An 18,195-nucleotide genomic window follows, 5' to 3' on the forward strand; every position below is an offset into this window, starting at 1 on the left:
GCAAAGCCTCTCCCAGTAATCTTGCACTGCTTCACATTCAGTTTTGGTCTGTAATCGGCAGGCTAAAATATCGGGAGATGGGTCATATTGTTGCGAAAATAAAAACAATATTCTGGACTGTTGTTACCTTACAGACAAGGTAATGAAAATATCTGCCTTGGTGACACAGAACTGATACGGGATAATGGTGCTACGAAATGATATTCGATCTTCCTGTAAACTAGGTTATGTCTTTTAAATTTGCCAAGGAGAACGCTTGAGCAACAGAACGCTAAAGATTCTGCAATAGCACATTACAGTCGAGACAACTGGCCAATGATTGCACATTTTTTGATGGAACACCTTTTTAACTGTGGTATACATGTCTAGCCACTGATCTATGAAGTAGGCAGGTAAGCCTAAAAGCCAGTTAGGCTGTGAAACTGCAAGAGGTGCGGGCTTTCTTTTTGGATTAAACTACGCACCCAAACAACCAAAAAACATGTTTACTAATGGGGAAAGCACCTCTCAGCTGAAAACATTGATTTATCTTCCCTGCTTTGTTTTAATTAGAGTAATCTTATATTCATGAATTGTTATAAGATTTGTTTTTAAGGAGTGAGCAGAGAAGCAGAGAAGGGGGGGTGGGGATGGGGGGGGGGGGGTGACTTAAGTAGCTGAAAAGCTGTGTAACACAAATTGTTATATAAACAGGGAAGTTTTGTTGATTGGCACCGCCGTGCAGAACGTTCTCAGTTAGACGCCCCTCAGTCAGGGCTGGGAATGCAGTCTCATTGCAGTGAGATGAAGGCACAAATGGCAAAATTAACAGCTGAAGCCAAACAGGTGGACAGAGAAGAGCAGCCTACTGCTGTAATACAGCATCCAGACAATATCACAGCCTCCGTCCACCATCTTGAGAATCAGTGCAATCGCAACACAAGAATGTTCTAGTCTACAGATTGGTGATATTTAGGGGAAGTGGGGTGTGGGGAGGTACGTCCTCGTGGGCCTGGCTGTCAGCTCCTCTGCTCTTTAAACACCATGACGAGGGGGCAGTGGATGGAGGCGGGGTGCTTTTTTGTTGGCAAGAGACAAACTACCACAGTTCAGGGTCACTCCCCACTTGTCTGTGCCCCATTTACACTCCTTCTCAATCCTCACCATGGCTGCTCGAGCCACAAATGACTGTACGGCGGTCTGTGGGGGACCATGATAACGTGGAGGGGGAAAGACCATGTCAGGTTGCGTGGGCCGGCTACGTGGACAGGACAAATAATTACAAAAAAAAGGTTTCATACAAACTACAAACAAGCAAATTACACAAAGTTCACTAACATACAGAAATGTAATAGTAACCTAGGTGATTAAGCTTGGCTAGAATATAATTTAGAATATAAAATTTAGAATATAACAAGCCAGGGAAAAATAGGCTGGTCAAAACATAGTCAGACCATTGAACTCCCCTCGGAATCCTACATATGGGATTTAAAGGCATCTAATGAGATCCGCTCCTTAAGTTTTAGGTTCTTTTGCAACACGTTTTAAGCAGAAGGAGGAGAATACCTAAAGGCCCTTTTTCCCATTTCTGTACGAGCACTGGGAACAGACAGCATAATAATATCATGTGAACATAAACCATAACTTCCAACACTTTTCTGCAATATATAAATGCATAGGTACGACAGAAGAAGAGCAGGAATTGCCTTATAAACAAGGATATACCAATTACGCATCAGAGCAGCTTGTCTATCAGATAAATTTGTCATGTAGGACATTTGTTGTTGTTGTTCAAGATATTAGTAAATGGTTGGCATTTACATAGCCCCTTCATCCAAAGCCCTGTACAATTGATGCTTCTCATTCACCCATTCACACACACACACACACACACACACACACACACCAACAGCGATTGGCTGCCATGCAAGGCACCAACCAGCTCGTCAGGAGCATTTGGGGGTTAGGTGTCTTGCTCAGGGACACTTCGTCACACCCAGGGTGGGGTCGAACCGGCAACCCTCCCTCCGACTGCCAGACAACTGCTCTTACCACCTGAGCCAATGTCCCCCCTGTTTAGTAGACTGAAACAGAACAGCCTGAACATGGATGGGTCTCTATGTCAATGAGGAGATGGATGTTAAGGGGAGGCAGTGACAGGCGCCCCACACACAGTCACAGGTGAGGGGGCTCTGTAAAAGGTGACATCATCGGAGGGCCAGCACAGGGCCCGCGGCCCGGCCCCGGTCAGGCACACGGTTAATTACATTACGCGGTACGAACAGCACTCAGGCCATCGCCGTTACTCCCTGCCTCCCCGCGGAAGATTTACAGCGCTGTGGGCATCTGTTACAGCACGGAGGGGTGGGGGTGTGGGGGTGTGGGTGGGCGGGAATGATAAAGCACTGTGGGATCCGCCGCGATGCGCCGTTGTCTGCGCTGTCACGGGAACAGGTTACCGTGCCGACCGCGGCTGGATTAGCCTCGCACACTTGTCAGTTAGCATCGGCTCAGCCGGGGCTCGGGCGCGCGAGGCGCCGGGCTCTACGCTCCGTCTCACCCCCCCCGGGTCCCTCGTATTTTTAGACGCCACCACCTCGCAGGCGTGCGCTGGCTGCGGCCCGGTCCTGCGGGGACCGTGACTCACGCCAGGCGACACCGGCAGGAAGCCACAGCAGGCCCGGGATAACGCCGCCCGAAGACGGCCGGCCCATTCCAGCATTCGGAACCAAACACGAACAGGCGATGATACACCAACAGCTATAAACGCAATACTCGTTCAGTAATGCTGCATAAATCAATACAACACAAACACGATCCCCCTGAGACTCATGTTGTTGCCCAGTTGCATACTGTGGCTAACAACCTAAAAGAGTGCGCTGAGTTTCCTATCGTAGATATGGCCCAGAACTGTCTAAACCAAATTGTCCAATACACTACATTGAGTCATACACATACACATGCTCTGTCTTTCTTTGCTCATGTGCCTGATTAAGTGGGAACTGAATGATTAACAGCATAATGGTTATGGTTTTGCGCTAGCTTCCGCAGAGCAATTATGCCATTAAATGCCTAAAACCACTGTAAAGATAATACCACTGGGTGCCTCCTGGCTCCAACAGGTGAAACATTTGTCATTTTATTTATTTTCATTTTTCCAAATCCTTACCTATAGCAGATTTTTGAAGTCACAGATTTGGGGGAAAATACTTTACGTTTTATTTTGCAATTCAGCAGGGAAACCAGTTTAAAAATGTTTCAGTTATTCAATATTAGATATCCTCGCAATCAAAGTAAGACTCTGCTGCGGCTGTTTTAGCGTTGACTGGGACGAGTGGCGCAATTAACTGAACGATCGTTTGACAAGTGGATGGAAATAGGGGCTTCGGTGACCCCGTGGTGGTGGCAGACTGAAACGCAACCCCCGATTCTCTGTCTCCGCAGGCCCCGGAGTGGAGAAAGCGATCACCGAGAAGTGGGCCGTCCCGTAGCAGTGTTTAATGGAGAACAGAGCATGTCTGCCAACAGGGAGACGTCCAGGACCCGTTTGCGTTATTACGTACGGTAACTCAAAGATCTGGCCTGATAACGTGAGCCTGCCCCTGCACCCTCCGTGCTACTGAAACAGGAGCTCACCCTGCCCCTGGAAAGTTGAGGCACTGGGCCGATTTAAACGCCGCTAATTAAACACAAGTGGGGCTCAGAGGGGATATTTAATCAGTGAAAAAAGTCTTCCCCAGTCGCTAATTGTATCCACTCTAATGGCCTATGCATCCAGTTTCAGCCGTAGAAGCTGGGGGAGATTTTAAGTGTCCTTGGGGGGCCATGTACCTATTAGTAACCAATGCCATTGGCTGATTTGTACAGAACAGATGGACGGGGTAATGTTCCTCCACGCTGCTGCTCTGCGCTACACTGCCTGTGATGAAGTATAGCAGCTCATTACACTGGTACCAGGCCTGTTGCAGGGCAGAGTGACTAATGCCAGGTAAACTGTGTGACACCAGCAAACTCTCTGCATGGGAAACTTGGTTACAACAGGCTAATTGGACTGCGGCTGTGTCACAAACTTTAACTATATTTAACTATAGGGATTTCATTGAAATGTCAAGGGCATTCTCTGACTTTAGTTTGAATATTGGAGGGGTTGAAAAGCACAGACCCCGGGAACGAGGGGATGCTGCTGGAATGATCATTTCTGATGAACTATGAGGGGAATATACTTCAGAGTACTGATCAGTGTATCTTAATCACAACATGAAATCATCATCAAGCTTTATTATTGGGGGTTATTTGGCCTGTTTCGTAATACGGGAGGGGAGGGTGTCCCCTCATAGAGCATGCCCTTGGTGCTTTCATATTATGGTCAATTAGCGTTTCGCAATGTTGTTTTGCATTGCCAAAATTATTTTATAGCCACGAGGTGGCTACAGCGGCCTTGACAGTACACATCCAACAGCGCTTGGATCCTCATTATTGAATGTGACAGACTGAAATGAATCAATCTCCCGTACCGTCATCCCAAAATAGACAACCTGACCCCGGGACATTGCAACAAAAGAAATACAAATAATAATAATAAAAATGCTGTTTCCTCTAAGAAACTTGAATATTCAGGCGCTTGTAAATGTGTCAGGCCAGCACGCAGTGGCACAGACCCCAGCGCAGACAGAGCAGCGAGGCCGGTCAGCGCTGCAGTGGAGGTGTCAGACGCTCAACGGCAGCACTGTGTGGGAGTGCCCATGCCAGCATTCGTCACCATGTCCTGGGTGAGGGGGAAAAAGCTATAAATACTGCAAACAGCAGCCCCATAAACACTGAGCTGGCACCTCAAATAAAAATGACATACTTCCTATAAGAGCATAAACTCGAGATAAAACAAGAAAAAAGAATAAATCAAACTGCAGGGATGTAATTGCTGTTCGTAAAGCTTTGATTGACACATATGAACTTTTCTCCACCCCATCCCTATGCTTGGTGAAAGTAATGTGCGGGAGCTGAAACGCCTTCCGTCCCGGTGAAAAAGTGAGCATTCAGACCCCCACCCTCACTGCAGGAGGGTGAAAGTCCACTGGTGCGGGCGTTTTTGCAGACTTAACGGCCCTCTGTCCGGGTGAAAAAGCGCACTCAGACTCCCACTGCAGGAGTCCACTGGTGCGGGTGTTTTTGCAGACTTAACGGCCCTCTGTCCGGGTGAAAAAGCACACTCACACTCCCACTGCAGGAGTCCACTGGTGCGGGCGTTTTTGCAGACTTAACGGCCCTCTGTCCGGGTGAAAAAGCACACTCACACTCCCACTGCAGGAGTCCACTGGTGCGGGTGTTTTTGCAGACTTAACGGCCCTCTGTCCGGGTGAAAAAGCACACTCACACTCCCACTGCAGGAGTCCACTGGTGCGGGTGTTTTTGCAGACTTAACGGCCCTCTGTCCGGGTGAAAACGCACACTCACACTCCCACTGCAGGAGTCCACTGGTGCGGGCGTTTTTGCAGACTTAACGGCCCTCTGTCCGGGTGAAAAAGCACACTCACACTCCCACTGCAGGAGTCCACTGGTGCGGGTGTTTTTGCAGACTTAACGGCCCTCTGTCCGGGTGAAAAAGCACACTCACACTCCCACTGCAGGAGTCCACTGGTGCGGGTGTTTTTGCAGACTTAACGGCCCTCTGTCCGGGTGAAAAAGCACAATCACACTCCCACTGCAGGAGTCCACTGGTGCGGGCGTTTTTGCAGACTTAACGGCCCTCTGTCCGGGTGAAAAAGCACACTCACACTCCCACTGCAGGAGTCCACTGGTGCGGGCGTATTTGCCGACTTAACGGCCCTCTGTCCGGGTGAAAAAGCGCACTCACACTCCCACTGCAGGAGTCCACTGGTGCGGGCGTTTTTGCAGACTTAATGGTCTGGTGAGCTGCTCAGATGCACCGCTGGCTTTTCAATACCACACGGGGGCCCCGGACAGGGAAACACAACAGCTGCTACAGTGACCCGACACGCAGCTCTGTGCCAGCGTTGAGGATGTGTGGCGGGGGTGCACAGCACACGGCAGGTCCTCCTGGCTGCCACGCCACAGATCTTTAAGCCGTCCTAAAAAGTAGCGTACTGGAAAATTAATTGCCTGCACCTCCCTGTAATTCCCCTCAAGCCCCCCGTTGGAAAAGTGCTGATTCGGAGCAAGCTCGACGAGTACATGAGCAGGAATAAAACGTCTTTATGCTAATCCTCAAAGTGTAGGTCACGCAGCGATAACAAGAAGGAAGGCCGTAAAATAAACTTCTGAGACGCCACGGCCCAACTTCACAGAGTGATTTTATGCACACAAATAAAAAACAAAATGGCTTTAAAAATATGTGCCATTCAGAGATGTGTGTAATGTGGGGATGTGTGTGTCATTCCAGGGATATAATAGTGATATTTAAATGTGAGACATTTTGAAACTAGGACACCTGGTTGGCTTCAGTCTTGCTATGGGAAGAACAAACCGTAAAGAACAAGCTTTGTGATTCATGTAGGCAGCCAGTTCTATGAATAATGAACTTAAAATCACATTAAGAAGTGGCCAGAACATTGGCTAATTCCTATTAGTTACTAAATGCAAACAATAGATGTGGGTTTCACATCTAAAAGTAGAAGGAAAGACTATGTGGTGATTATAAGTAGACAGGGTTGCTTTTTCGTATTTGGCCTGTGACCCCAGATATCGACAGTTGAGGATTATGCTGTGTCCCCCTCTGATGAAGTGTAATCACTCTCTCCAGTACTCCAGAGGAAGTGGACAGTAGACAGGCAGTTGAAATCTCCCCTCTGCTCACTGTGTTTGTGAGGCCTTATCAAGGCAGGGTGACGTCCCCCACATTGATAGATGGCATATACTGTAGAAGATGAATAACAAACTCTTATTTTGAAATCGGGGAGTAACATCACTAATTGCTGCGACATTCACTACACAAAGACCTTTGCTGCGGAAAAGAATGACCTGGCTCAACCCCCACACTTCAAATCCAGGGACATGCAGATGAGGACCATTCGGGTTCCAAGGGCACAGCTGATTCCTACACAAGCCAAAGCCACATAGCTTTAATTACCCATCCTCTCCATCACGAAATTGTGATTCCAGAATGAGCAGATTCCAACCTTCATCCTTTCACTCAGCAAACATGCTCATGACTGTCATAACGCACACTACCAATCGACTGCAATTGGACAGGAGATAACTGCGTACCTCGATGAGAGAAGGCATATAGTGGTTTACATAAAGAAGTACAATTTGCAGTGCATAATTCTCACTTGACGAAAACCCATTCTGACATTGTGCATCTTTGAGTTTAATCGGAAAGGACATAGCTGTAGCAATCAATTGCGGAGAACTCAATTTCAAAAAAACAACAGGAGCTGTGAAAACTTGATTTGAGTAATGCATTATTTATGTGTTATCTGCTACTCACAGAAGATAAGTGTTTTTGCGATGTAAGATTTAGAGAGAAGAAAACAGCAGAAATGTTCTTACGTTATCTGTTCTGAGTTTCTTGGCAGGGCAGCCCCCGTCCACTGGATGCAACATGTAATACAGCCGCACTTTGTTTGCATGTTTCCGACTCTAGGGAGCAAGGGAGAGAGAGGAATATATATCATGAACAAAGTCTGATGTTCAAACTGTTACTACTGTTTAGGCAAATACAGAAGAAGAGCATTGACACTTCACTGGACCAGAAGTGAGCTGAGTAATACAAAACAGCACTTACCTTAAATACCTTACATAAAGGAACATTTACAGACAATATAAGGTCATCTTAAAATAAAAAAACATAATATGCTCCTGATGGCTCGAAGCAGACGACCCTGCTTCAACCCCCAATAACTGCATTAAATAATCAAATACTAAACGGTTTGTTGTCGTGTATCATTCTGTCATTAAGTATGTTACATATAAAAAATTGAACATGTCAAACATTCAAATTCAACAGTGGACCGCAGAGAACTAGTGAATGCCTATGCCACCTACAGCCTAACTCCATAACACGCTTGTCCCCACAGACAGCCAGACAGAAAGGCATTATGACGTGATCTCTGCTTCTCCAACTGGTGGCAAATGCATTGTCAGGACACCCAAGTGCACATTGGTGGAGTAGGAGCAGTGTTAACTTCACACACTGCTTCACACCACTGCCCACCTAAAGCCAATGAACAATGACAAGCGCTGTCATTCGTGAAGCGGAAGCCACGCTTCGCAAAATGGACGACTCTCCAGCTCTGACAGAGCTGTGTCGAACCTAGAAGACGCCAGAGTGTTAATCCCACTGTACAATTACACCATTTCAAACAGGGGGGAAGGGGGTCTGTAGACCAGGTGTACACAGACAGGAAAGGCGGGATTGGAGAGGGAGGTAGAGTGCGAGGGAGGAGCCTCTTCTGTCCCTCACATGGGGTGACATTGGCTCAGGCAGTAAGAGCACTCATCTGACAGAAGGGGGGTTGCGGGTTCAACCCCGCCCTGGGTGTGTCAAAGTGTCCCTGAGCTAGACACCTAACCCCAAAATGCTCCTGATGAGCTGGTCGGTGCCTTGCATGGCCGCAAATCCCTGTTGGTGTACGAATGGGTGAATGAGAAGCATCAATTGGACAGCGCTTTGGATAAAGGCACTATATAAATTCCAACGATTTACACAAGCACCTCACACAGCCCGAACATGTGGACACATGCCCGGGAGAGTGGAGCATGGGTTATCCACAGAGGGACGAGTCCTGTCATCTTCCTCATCCTGTCATCATCACTGCAGATCGCTCAGCCCTAACTGTCAGTGTTTCAGACGCACGCAAAGCCTTCTGAAAAAACAAATAAGCTCAATTCTGCGAGAGCAACAGTCGAAGTATTGAAGCTGAAATAAATAGCAGGGGGAAAATGAAACAATCATTCAGGAACCTTTCCAATTTTCTCTTTTCAGAGAAGAAACTATTTCCTTTTATTCGTCTCCTTGAATCAATAAACTATAGCTAATGGGATACAGTTTTTTACTCCAATTTGGGAGCGGTATAGTATAGCTGAAATATGTCTCTAGTGGAATCGTGAACTTTGCTCAGGGAACAGACGTTTTTAACTAAGGATGCATGATATCTGGGTCTATTGGTATCATCGAATAATAGTGTAAAACAAATGTATCAGCAGATAAGGTGATGGTAAGATTATGGTAGAAATGGTGGCAGAGAGGCAATTCAATGCATGGCTAATGCGGTAAATTAAGTGGAGCTGTCATACTCAAAGGTATTAATAATATTATTATTACTACTACTACATTCATTTTGCCAGGCAACTCATCGACAAGGGTATACGGACTCTCCAGACGCATGCATTCTGCTAAATAATAAAGAAAATAGGTTTACATATTTTCTAAAACAAGCTAAATGTGTACAGTTTCCTTGAAAAGTTTATGCTCATCTACTACCCTGGATGAGGAAACATAAGACACTGAAATATTGCATCGTCATTGGAAATTGGCCAGCCAAAACATCTGTTGTTGATATCGGCCCCAGAATTTCCTAATTGTGCATCCTAATTTCTTCGTATACCTCAGCAGGCTACATGACTTATTCAGGCATACCAATGACCATAATTGCGGCAGCACATACCTGAATTGATGGGAAATTTCTGGAATGGCTATAAGTAGATTAAATTAGGAGGCAGCCTTTTCCTTTGCTAATGGGAAGACTGGACACTGTGGCAATATGCTGGCACTAATGGGCACATTTTATTTTTGCAAGACAGTAGCAACCTTCTGCTGTAAACAGAGCTCAGGGCACATCCAAATTGGCCAAAAATGTCAGGCAGGACACACAGATAAACAAGGCAGGGTGGCAATAGGGAATTGATTTTTCAGCCGTCAGTCGGGGAGAGCAGGTTAATTAACTGGTTTTTGGAGATTCGGGGGATTTCAACGGTGCGGGGGAGGGCAGGAGGAATGAGTTTGGCGGGCCTCCAGGGAGAAGTCACCCAGGGGAGACACCGCCACCTCTGGACAGAATGACTGCTAATACTTTTGCAGTGGGGTGGAACTAGAAATGACAAGGACATAAGGTATCATCTAAGTGCCTATATCTAAGCACATAGTGGTTGCTGGATACAGCCCATACCAGGCATAGGGCTCACAGAAGCTGACACATACCAGGTACAGGGCATACAGAAGCTGACACAGCTCCATGGGATACATGCAGTTTTGATATTTAGTTTTGACCGTCATCACACCAAGGACACAATTCCCAAGCTTCTGCTTTTCGCTTATTTGGCCGAACAGTACTGTATCTACAGTGAGAAGTGAGAAGACGCCATCTCCACCCACATGGCCTGGGAAAGAGCCAGCTTTCAATCCACACATTTCATGACAGCTTTCAGATGTTTGCACTAATTAGGCCTGTACAGGAGCCAGACCCCGATTTTAAGCAGCAGATGATTTAGAGCTGGCCTGCAACCTTTCTGATTATGGCCCTCCAGGAATACAACAGAGCAGTATTTATGTGGAGTCAGATGCTACCGGCCTGGTTTGGAGCGGGTCAGGAAAACTCTGAGGATACAAAATGTAGTTTAGCCACAGATTCATTAGACTCTACAGATATTCGTCTCTTGTAACACCAAACATTCTATATCCTGACTTTGTTGAAGGCAAAATGTTCCAATCTGATGCATTTTGAGAATATTTATTAAGGGAATGTGATTCATGACCAAGTGAAATGATTTGGCAGTGGATGTTCAGTAATGGGTGACTGCAATATAGTAAGAATTCCTGTTACCAACACAGGAGCTGAGTATCTTGTGATCCAAGGTTTAATATGCAGGCTTTCTGCTGGATTCAGACCAGGGCACTCCATATGTGTACTGATATGAAGCCAATTTGCTAGTCCACCCAACCCTTAGTGTTTTATGGAGCCTTCGTGTCCGACGGTCATGATTCAGGCTATCGGTGGGCGGCTCCATCCCGTATTTCAGACCATTACAGTAATAGAAATCCCTCTGCGAAAAAGTGTGCGTTTCCCCAGACAGTTTTCAGAGTCCCTTTTTTCCCCCCTCCTTTTAATTATGTGCCAAATTGCCCCGGCTGTTGCCTGAATGGATGACTGCAGAGCCTGCCATCAGGACGCTGAAATTAAGAACAGCGGTGGGCTAATTGATGTGACTTGGGCTGCGTCCGCCCATGCTGAGATCCAGCGAGAGGAGCTTAATCCTGCGCCACTACCTGCGGCCTCCGCCCGCTATCGTCTCCGCCGTTCATTTCGCCTGACTTATGTCCTGACAGTTATTGCTCATATACAATTCCACACCCATAATATTCCATCTCGCACCGAACAGCCCCCGCTCTCTTTTATTAAAGCGGAATTGCAGATGCTATCGCACAGTTAGACTGTGCCCCTCCTCACAGGCGAGGGGTAATAACTGTTAATGCCGCACAAAACTAACTTCCAAGAACAAGCCAGCCCTGCTGGAGCCGCATTTCGCAACAAAACTTTTTGCTCATCCGACCGAGCACTCACCGAGCACTTTATTAGGAACATTTTTACTTTATTCCACCTACTTATTCATGTGATTATCTAATCAGCCAATTGTGTGGCAGCAGTGCAATTCATACAATCGTGTAGATATGGGTCAGGAGCTTCAGTTAATGTTCACATCAACCCTCAGAATGGGTAAAAAATTTGATCCAAGTGACTTTGATCATGGAACGATTGCTGGTAGCAGACAGGATGGTTAGAGTATCTCAGAAACTGCTGATCTCCTGGGATTTTCACACACGCTAGTCTCTAGAGTTTGCAGAGAATTGTGCAAAAAAACCTTAAAAAAATCCAGTGAGCAGCAGTTCTGCAAACAGAAATGCCTTGCTAATGAGAGATGTCAGAGGAGAATGGCCAGACTGAAAATAGGTTTACATATTTTCACAACGCATCATAACTCCAAGTGGATAGGCCACAGCTGTAGAAGTAAAAAAATAAGTCTAATAAATACCGAATAAAGTGCTCACTGAGTGTATATAGAGAAGGAAGGAGAAAAAACTCCTGCGACTTTCATCACAGACCTGTTTTTTTTTTTCTCATATCAATCCATTTTCTCTTCCCTCAATCACACACCTCGAGGGAAATAAGCTGGTTTGTAGTCTGCTGCATCTCCCCTTTCCTTTAATCACTGCTGATATGAAAAGAACACGCGGGAAGAAGTTTAAACTTTTGACAGCCTTCCTGTTGATGTGCTTTCTCAGGGGGAAAGCGGATACCCTCCATTTATTTAATGTCACAATAAAGCAAGGTCTGGGTGTGTGTGTGTGTGTGTGTGTTATTTATTCCCCTTCCTTTCCAGGGAAAAATCTATACTCATTTAATGAATGGGCACCTGGCATCATTGTTAGCCAAACACTGACACAGGCTCTTTTCCAAAAACAGAACCAAAAATATACTTTGCCTACTGTCAACATGAGGAATACTCAGCTTTCTTAACTTTGGAGACTAGCTAAGCTTAATGTCTACCCATGATCTTACAGGGGCCACAGTTACTGTAATTGTCAGTCATTTTCTTTCATTTTTTTTTTATCTGAATCAAATATTTATGAAAGATCTATGGAATAAATCACCCATACCACCCCATGCAACTGTGGACCAGATGACTGTTGATTCACATCAGTGATATATCCCAGAGATTTCTGAAAAAAATGCAGTCTGAATAAAAACAGTACTCATGCCAGAGGCATTATGAAGACTGATATCTTGAAGACAAGAGTGTTTTGCCTCTGAAAAAAAGTTTTAAGAAAGTAAAACTTGTATAGTATAGTAAAAATCTAACTTCCACGCAATGGCAACACACCAGCTCAATGCATAATAGATTTGAATGTACAGTTTCTAGCACACATTTCTTTTGGGAAGCATTTCTATATAGCCATGCAACACCTTCATACTACAGTTTCATTTTATCACCGATAGCATGGTGCATTGCATAGTATATACACTAGTTGTGTGTTCAGAGACGCTCTTCTGTATACCACTGTTGTAATGTGTGGGTATTTGCGTTACTGTCACCTTCCTGTCAGCTTTGACCAGTCTGGCCCTACTCCTCTGACCTTTCTCATGAACAATGTGATTCTGTCTGCAGACCTGCTGCTCACTGGATGTTTTTTGATTTTTGCAGCATTCTCTGCACACTCTAGAGACTGTTGGCATTGAAAATCCCAGGAGATCAGGAGTTTCTGAGATACTCAAACCATCCTGTCTGGCACCAATAATCATTCCACGGTCAAAGTCACATTTCTTTCCCATTCATTTGGTCCGAGACATTTGGTCTCAAAAAGTCTGAACCTCTTGACCACTTTTATGCATTTAGTTGCTGCCACATAATTGGATGATTACATATTTGCATTAACAAGCTGGTGTGAATTATTTCCTAGCCTTCTAAGAAACCTTTTTTGTTTAAAATATGTGTATAGAAATATGTGGCACTTTGCCTTATCAAAAATGCCCAATCTGAACATTGGAAGATGCAAGACACTTAGACACGAGACTATATTGTAGTTAAAAAGATTTTGGAAAAAATCATCAAACTGCCAATTCAGCTCAGAGCAGCCAGAAATATAATCGCACAAAGCACAATAAATTCAACAGGGAGGCAGCAGCACACATAACACAGAATGAATGGTCGAACAAGAGGAAGAGAAGACACAAGAGGTGCCATTTTGAATCAGCTTGAAGAATCATGGGGAATAGACCCATGGGGGGTAGATTTTGTACTCTACGTCTTACAGTGCATTCTGGGGGATTTGACTGCACAATAAATTACAGAGTTTATCGATGGGGCTCAACCAGTCCACCCTAAGGCACGCTTATACTGTTTCCAAACATTTCAATATACAAACATTTATCCAATGTCCAATGCAATCTAACATGAAATTAAATTCTCCAAACAGATATCTCAGTGAACCTATCAGAATGATTTGAATGAATGTCTTTTTTTAATTTATTGATTCTAGCATACAGAGAATGTCATGCCCCTGAATATTTTAAATGAATTGATAATGAAAAATCAGAAACTTTGGTGATAGCATCAAGTCACTGCAATTCAGCTGAAGCTTCACACTCAAAAACACTTTCTACAGAACCACTACAGGCAAAGAGAAAAAAAGTGCTTAAGCATTCACATTTTCCATAGGCAAAACAGATCGTTCAAGTCATGGTACAGCAATTAGTCAATCACAACAGCTTGGCACATAAGTCTGTGCTTGTTAAGAGATAATGCTTCATGCAAAATTTCTGGTTTTCCCCAAAACATGTCTTCCAAGAGCGTTTCTTGAGTGAAACCCCTGGCAGTTTTGTTTTTGTCTCTGAAGTTTTCACTTTCAGACCTTTTTTGCTTCCCTGTAACTAACACAGCCTGACTCTGTGCAGGAGATGCTTCCCTATAACTAACACAGCCTGACTCTGTGCAGGAGATGCTTCCCTGTAACTAACACAGCCTGACTCTGTGCAGGAGATGCTTCCCTGTAACTAACACAGCCTGACTGTGCAGGAGATGCTTCCCTGTAACTAACACAGCCTGACTCTGTGCAGGAGATGCTTCCCTGTAACTAACACAGCCTGACTGTGCAGGAGATGCTTCCCTGTAACTAACACAGCCTGGCTCTGTGCAGGAGATGTTGGTGAGAGGGCCAAGAGTACTTGGCAGGAAGGAACAGGAACATTGGTTCTGCTAGTATATCAGCAGGAACAGGAACATTGGTTCTGCTCATACATCAAGAAACAGGAACATTGGTTCTGCTCATACATCAAGAAACAGTAACATTAGTTCTGCTCATACATTAAGAAACAGGAACATTGGTTCTGCTCATACATCAAGAAACAGGAACATTGGTTCTGCTTATAAATCAGCAGGAACAGGAACATTGGTTCTGCTCATACATCAGCCAGCAGTAGTGGACGGAATGTTCCTCAGGACGTCTGACTGTCCTGCTGAAAAGCAGACAGTTCTGTCAACTCCCATGAAACCTCACCAACGCTGGGAATCTGGGAATGAAGGTGCCTGTCCCCTACACACACATGCTCTCTCTCCATAATACACTGCAGTATCCCATGTTCTATAACACCTTACCCCTTCTGCTACAGTAAATTATTCTTCCACGGGTGCTTCAAGGCAGAAGGTAGGGGTTGGTTGGGTTGGGTTGGGTTGGGTTGGGGTGGGGTGGTGGTGGTAGTGAGATGGGAGAGGGTAACGTTTCTGTGAAATGTTGGCCACAGAGCTCACCTCATCTGGGCCAGGTCAGCGATAACACACAGATCGGGTGGGGGGTGTGAGTGAGAAATGAATATGCTTTGGTGGAATCCTATTGAGCTCTTTATAGGCCATTTAAAAGACTGCCAATGTTGCAATGACCGGTAAAGGCAATGCAGCCTCAACCCTCCTAATCTCTGAGAAAAACCACTGTACAGTTTCATAGACCAAACCTCAGCTGGCATGACAAAACTCAGCAATGCACTTTGGTTTCACAAGCCTGATGACAGTCCACCACGGGATAACAATCTATAATTTATATTACATTACATTTTGAGAGCAGTGTGCGAATATTTCCCTGTCACAGCATCATTTTCGCAGAAAGATGATTTGTGTAATACCTGACAAGTGTGTAACTGTGGATAAGTGGATTGCTTTGAGCAAGCCCCAGTGTTGGGGCTTAACATCAAAATCGCAGAAATTCTCCACACCGACCAATACGCTAAAGCACTACTGACGGAGTGCCGCAGCATCCACGGGCAAAGCACTGAAATGCTGCCTCCGAGCACGGCGCGTTTTAAAAAGCTGGGGTTTTAGCAGATGGGGTGAATTTTGTTAAGGCAGTTAATTTGATTGCGCTCTCTAATACATGACTCACTAAGTACATCCCAACCGTAAACACAGCTTATTACCACACATCATAACGCCCTGGCAACGGCACAGCTCTCACTGTGCCAGAGGGCCCTTCCCTCAGTGTCGTCAGGCGCGGTAATGCTGAAAGCCATTAATGCAACATCATTTCACACTCATTTCAAGGAGAGGACGATCATCTTCAGCTCTGTATCAATGGCCCATTTTGGAAAAGCGGAAACAGAGGAAGGGTATCAACGGACCCAGGAGCACATACAGTAAGTACTACACAGATCAATGTGTACAGTACACTCAGTGAGCACTTACTGTCACCGTCCTGTCAGCTTTGACCAGTCTGGCCATTCATCTCTGATGTCTCTCATTAACAAGGCCTTCTTTCTGTCTGCAGAACTGCTGCTCACAGTTTTTTAGTTTTTTTTTGCACTATTCTTTGCAAACTCTACAGACTAGTGTGTGTGAAAATCCCAGGAGATCAGCCGTTTCTGAGATACTCAAACCAGCCTGTCTGCCACCAACAATCATTCCACGGTCAAGGTCACTTTCTTCCCCATTCTGATGGTTGATGTGAACATTAACTGAAGCTCCTACCCATATCTACATGACTGTATGCATTGCGCTGCTGCCACACAATTGGCTGATTAGATGAATGAATGCATGAATAAGTAGGTGTTATAAATGTTCCTAATAAAGTGTTCGGTAAGTGTATATCAGATGCACAGTACTTTCATCACCTTTCAAAGGAACTCCTGACAGGTAAGAAGAGGGCATATTGTTATAAACTTGTTAGAAACTTTCTTAAAGCATCTGGATCCAGCAGACAACAGAAGCTGAAAATATTCACAGGCACTGTGGCTTTAAGAACAAAGAGCAAATATACTGTGCAAAGAAACTACAAAGGCACTGTATTGAGCCCTGCAGTAAACAGTTTAAAAAGCAAAGCTGACGCGTTATGCAAGCCGTATTGCCTCGGACATACAGAGATGGAGGGTCGTCGGTGGAACATGGAATACAAAGCTGATGAAAGCCCATTTAGATATATAGATAGCAACCAAAATATGAGGGTTTATAACAAATATTTTTCAAAATTGAATTCATTATTTAATCTCCCTAACATGATGTGACGAAAGAAGCTGTATGTATGTATGTATGTATGTATGCATGTATTCTGACCAATGGATTATTCAGACAGTTGGCACACTTAATCATGGAAAATGAATGAAATTTGCTTCAATAATCAGTTTAACAGCCACTTCCTCCACCATGTTTCAATGATGAGGTGGTACGCTTTGCATCACAAGATGTTCCTTTCTCTTCCACACTTTTCTCTTTCCATCACTTTGGTACAGGTGAACACTCACCTCATATTTCCAAAAGAGTTTGTTCCAGAACTCTACAGCTTTTTAAATGTACTTTCTTTTGGCAAGCTCTAACCCAGCCGTTCTGTTCTTAAGGCTTACCAGTGGTTTGCAATGAAACCCTCTGAGGTTATGCTGGTGTAGTCTTCTCTTTATTTCAGTCTTTGACACAACTGATGCCTGTATCACGGAGAGTGCTCTTGATCTATTTGACAGTTGAAAGGGGCTTTTTCTTCACAATTGAAAGTATTCTACAGTGTCCTTCCACGGTGTACCTGGCTGCCTGCTATTGCTGAGCTCACCTGGGCAGATAAAAGCTGGCAGTATGCAATACTCCAGTATGCAAAGTAAACCCATCTATTACTACTGATCTGAAATTGAGATTATCCCCACCATTAATGGATAATGAAACATTTTGTGAAGCTCATGATACAGTACAATAGCAAAAAAAAAAGGAAATATAGAAATAATAAGGGCACGTACCAACTCCCCCCCCACATTCTTGTTATCGGAGTTGGGATTGAGAATTTCTCTACAGAAAAACAATTTCTCTGGCAGATGAGACTGGAATGCTTGGAGCCTTTCATTCATTTTATATTGAATTGAAAACCTGCTGAAGTCCAAAGATTATGAGTAGAGTCATGCCGGAATCTTGAAAGAATTTCATCTGGGTGGGGAGCCAGATCTGAGGCTCACGCTATTTTGGTTTGCCTTGCTTTTTCCAGCCAGACTCTCCCTTGTCATAATAATTTGAAGCTGGCGCTAACTTTCATCTCTGCTCAAGGAATGAAAAAAAAAAAAAAAATGCAAATGTACTTGCTTTACGCAATGCCATTTTAAAGCGCTGAATCATAATTGATGCAACAGTATTATGATTTTATACGAATAATTACTGGTTGCATAGAGCCTGGGGCCGGTGCACACACAGCCTTACTGTGTACACTCAGCCCCCGCTATTTTGACAAATTCAAGTGGAAAGGTATAC

At 44.8% G+C, this 18,195-nt stretch overlaps 1 protein-coding gene across 1 annotated transcript in view; it reads right to left on the bottom strand.

The window, feature by feature from the left end:
* Window positions 1-18,195, bottom strand: part of zmat4a (zinc finger, matrin-type 4a) — a 97,658-nt gene that overhangs the window by 50,160 nt on the left and 29,303 nt on the right. The window contains exon 3 of the mRNA XM_061261151.1: window positions 7,486-7,575. Coding sequence (XP_061117135.1) covers window positions 7,486-7,575 — 90 coding nt within the window. The remainder of the gene's footprint in view (window positions 1-7,485; window positions 7,576-18,195) is intronic.

Source organism: Conger conger, chromosome 11 (assembly GCF_963514075.1).
Source record: "Conger conger chromosome 11, fConCon1.1, whole genome shotgun sequence".
Lineage (NCBI taxonomy): Eukaryota > Metazoa > Chordata > Actinopteri > Anguilliformes > Congridae > Conger > Conger conger.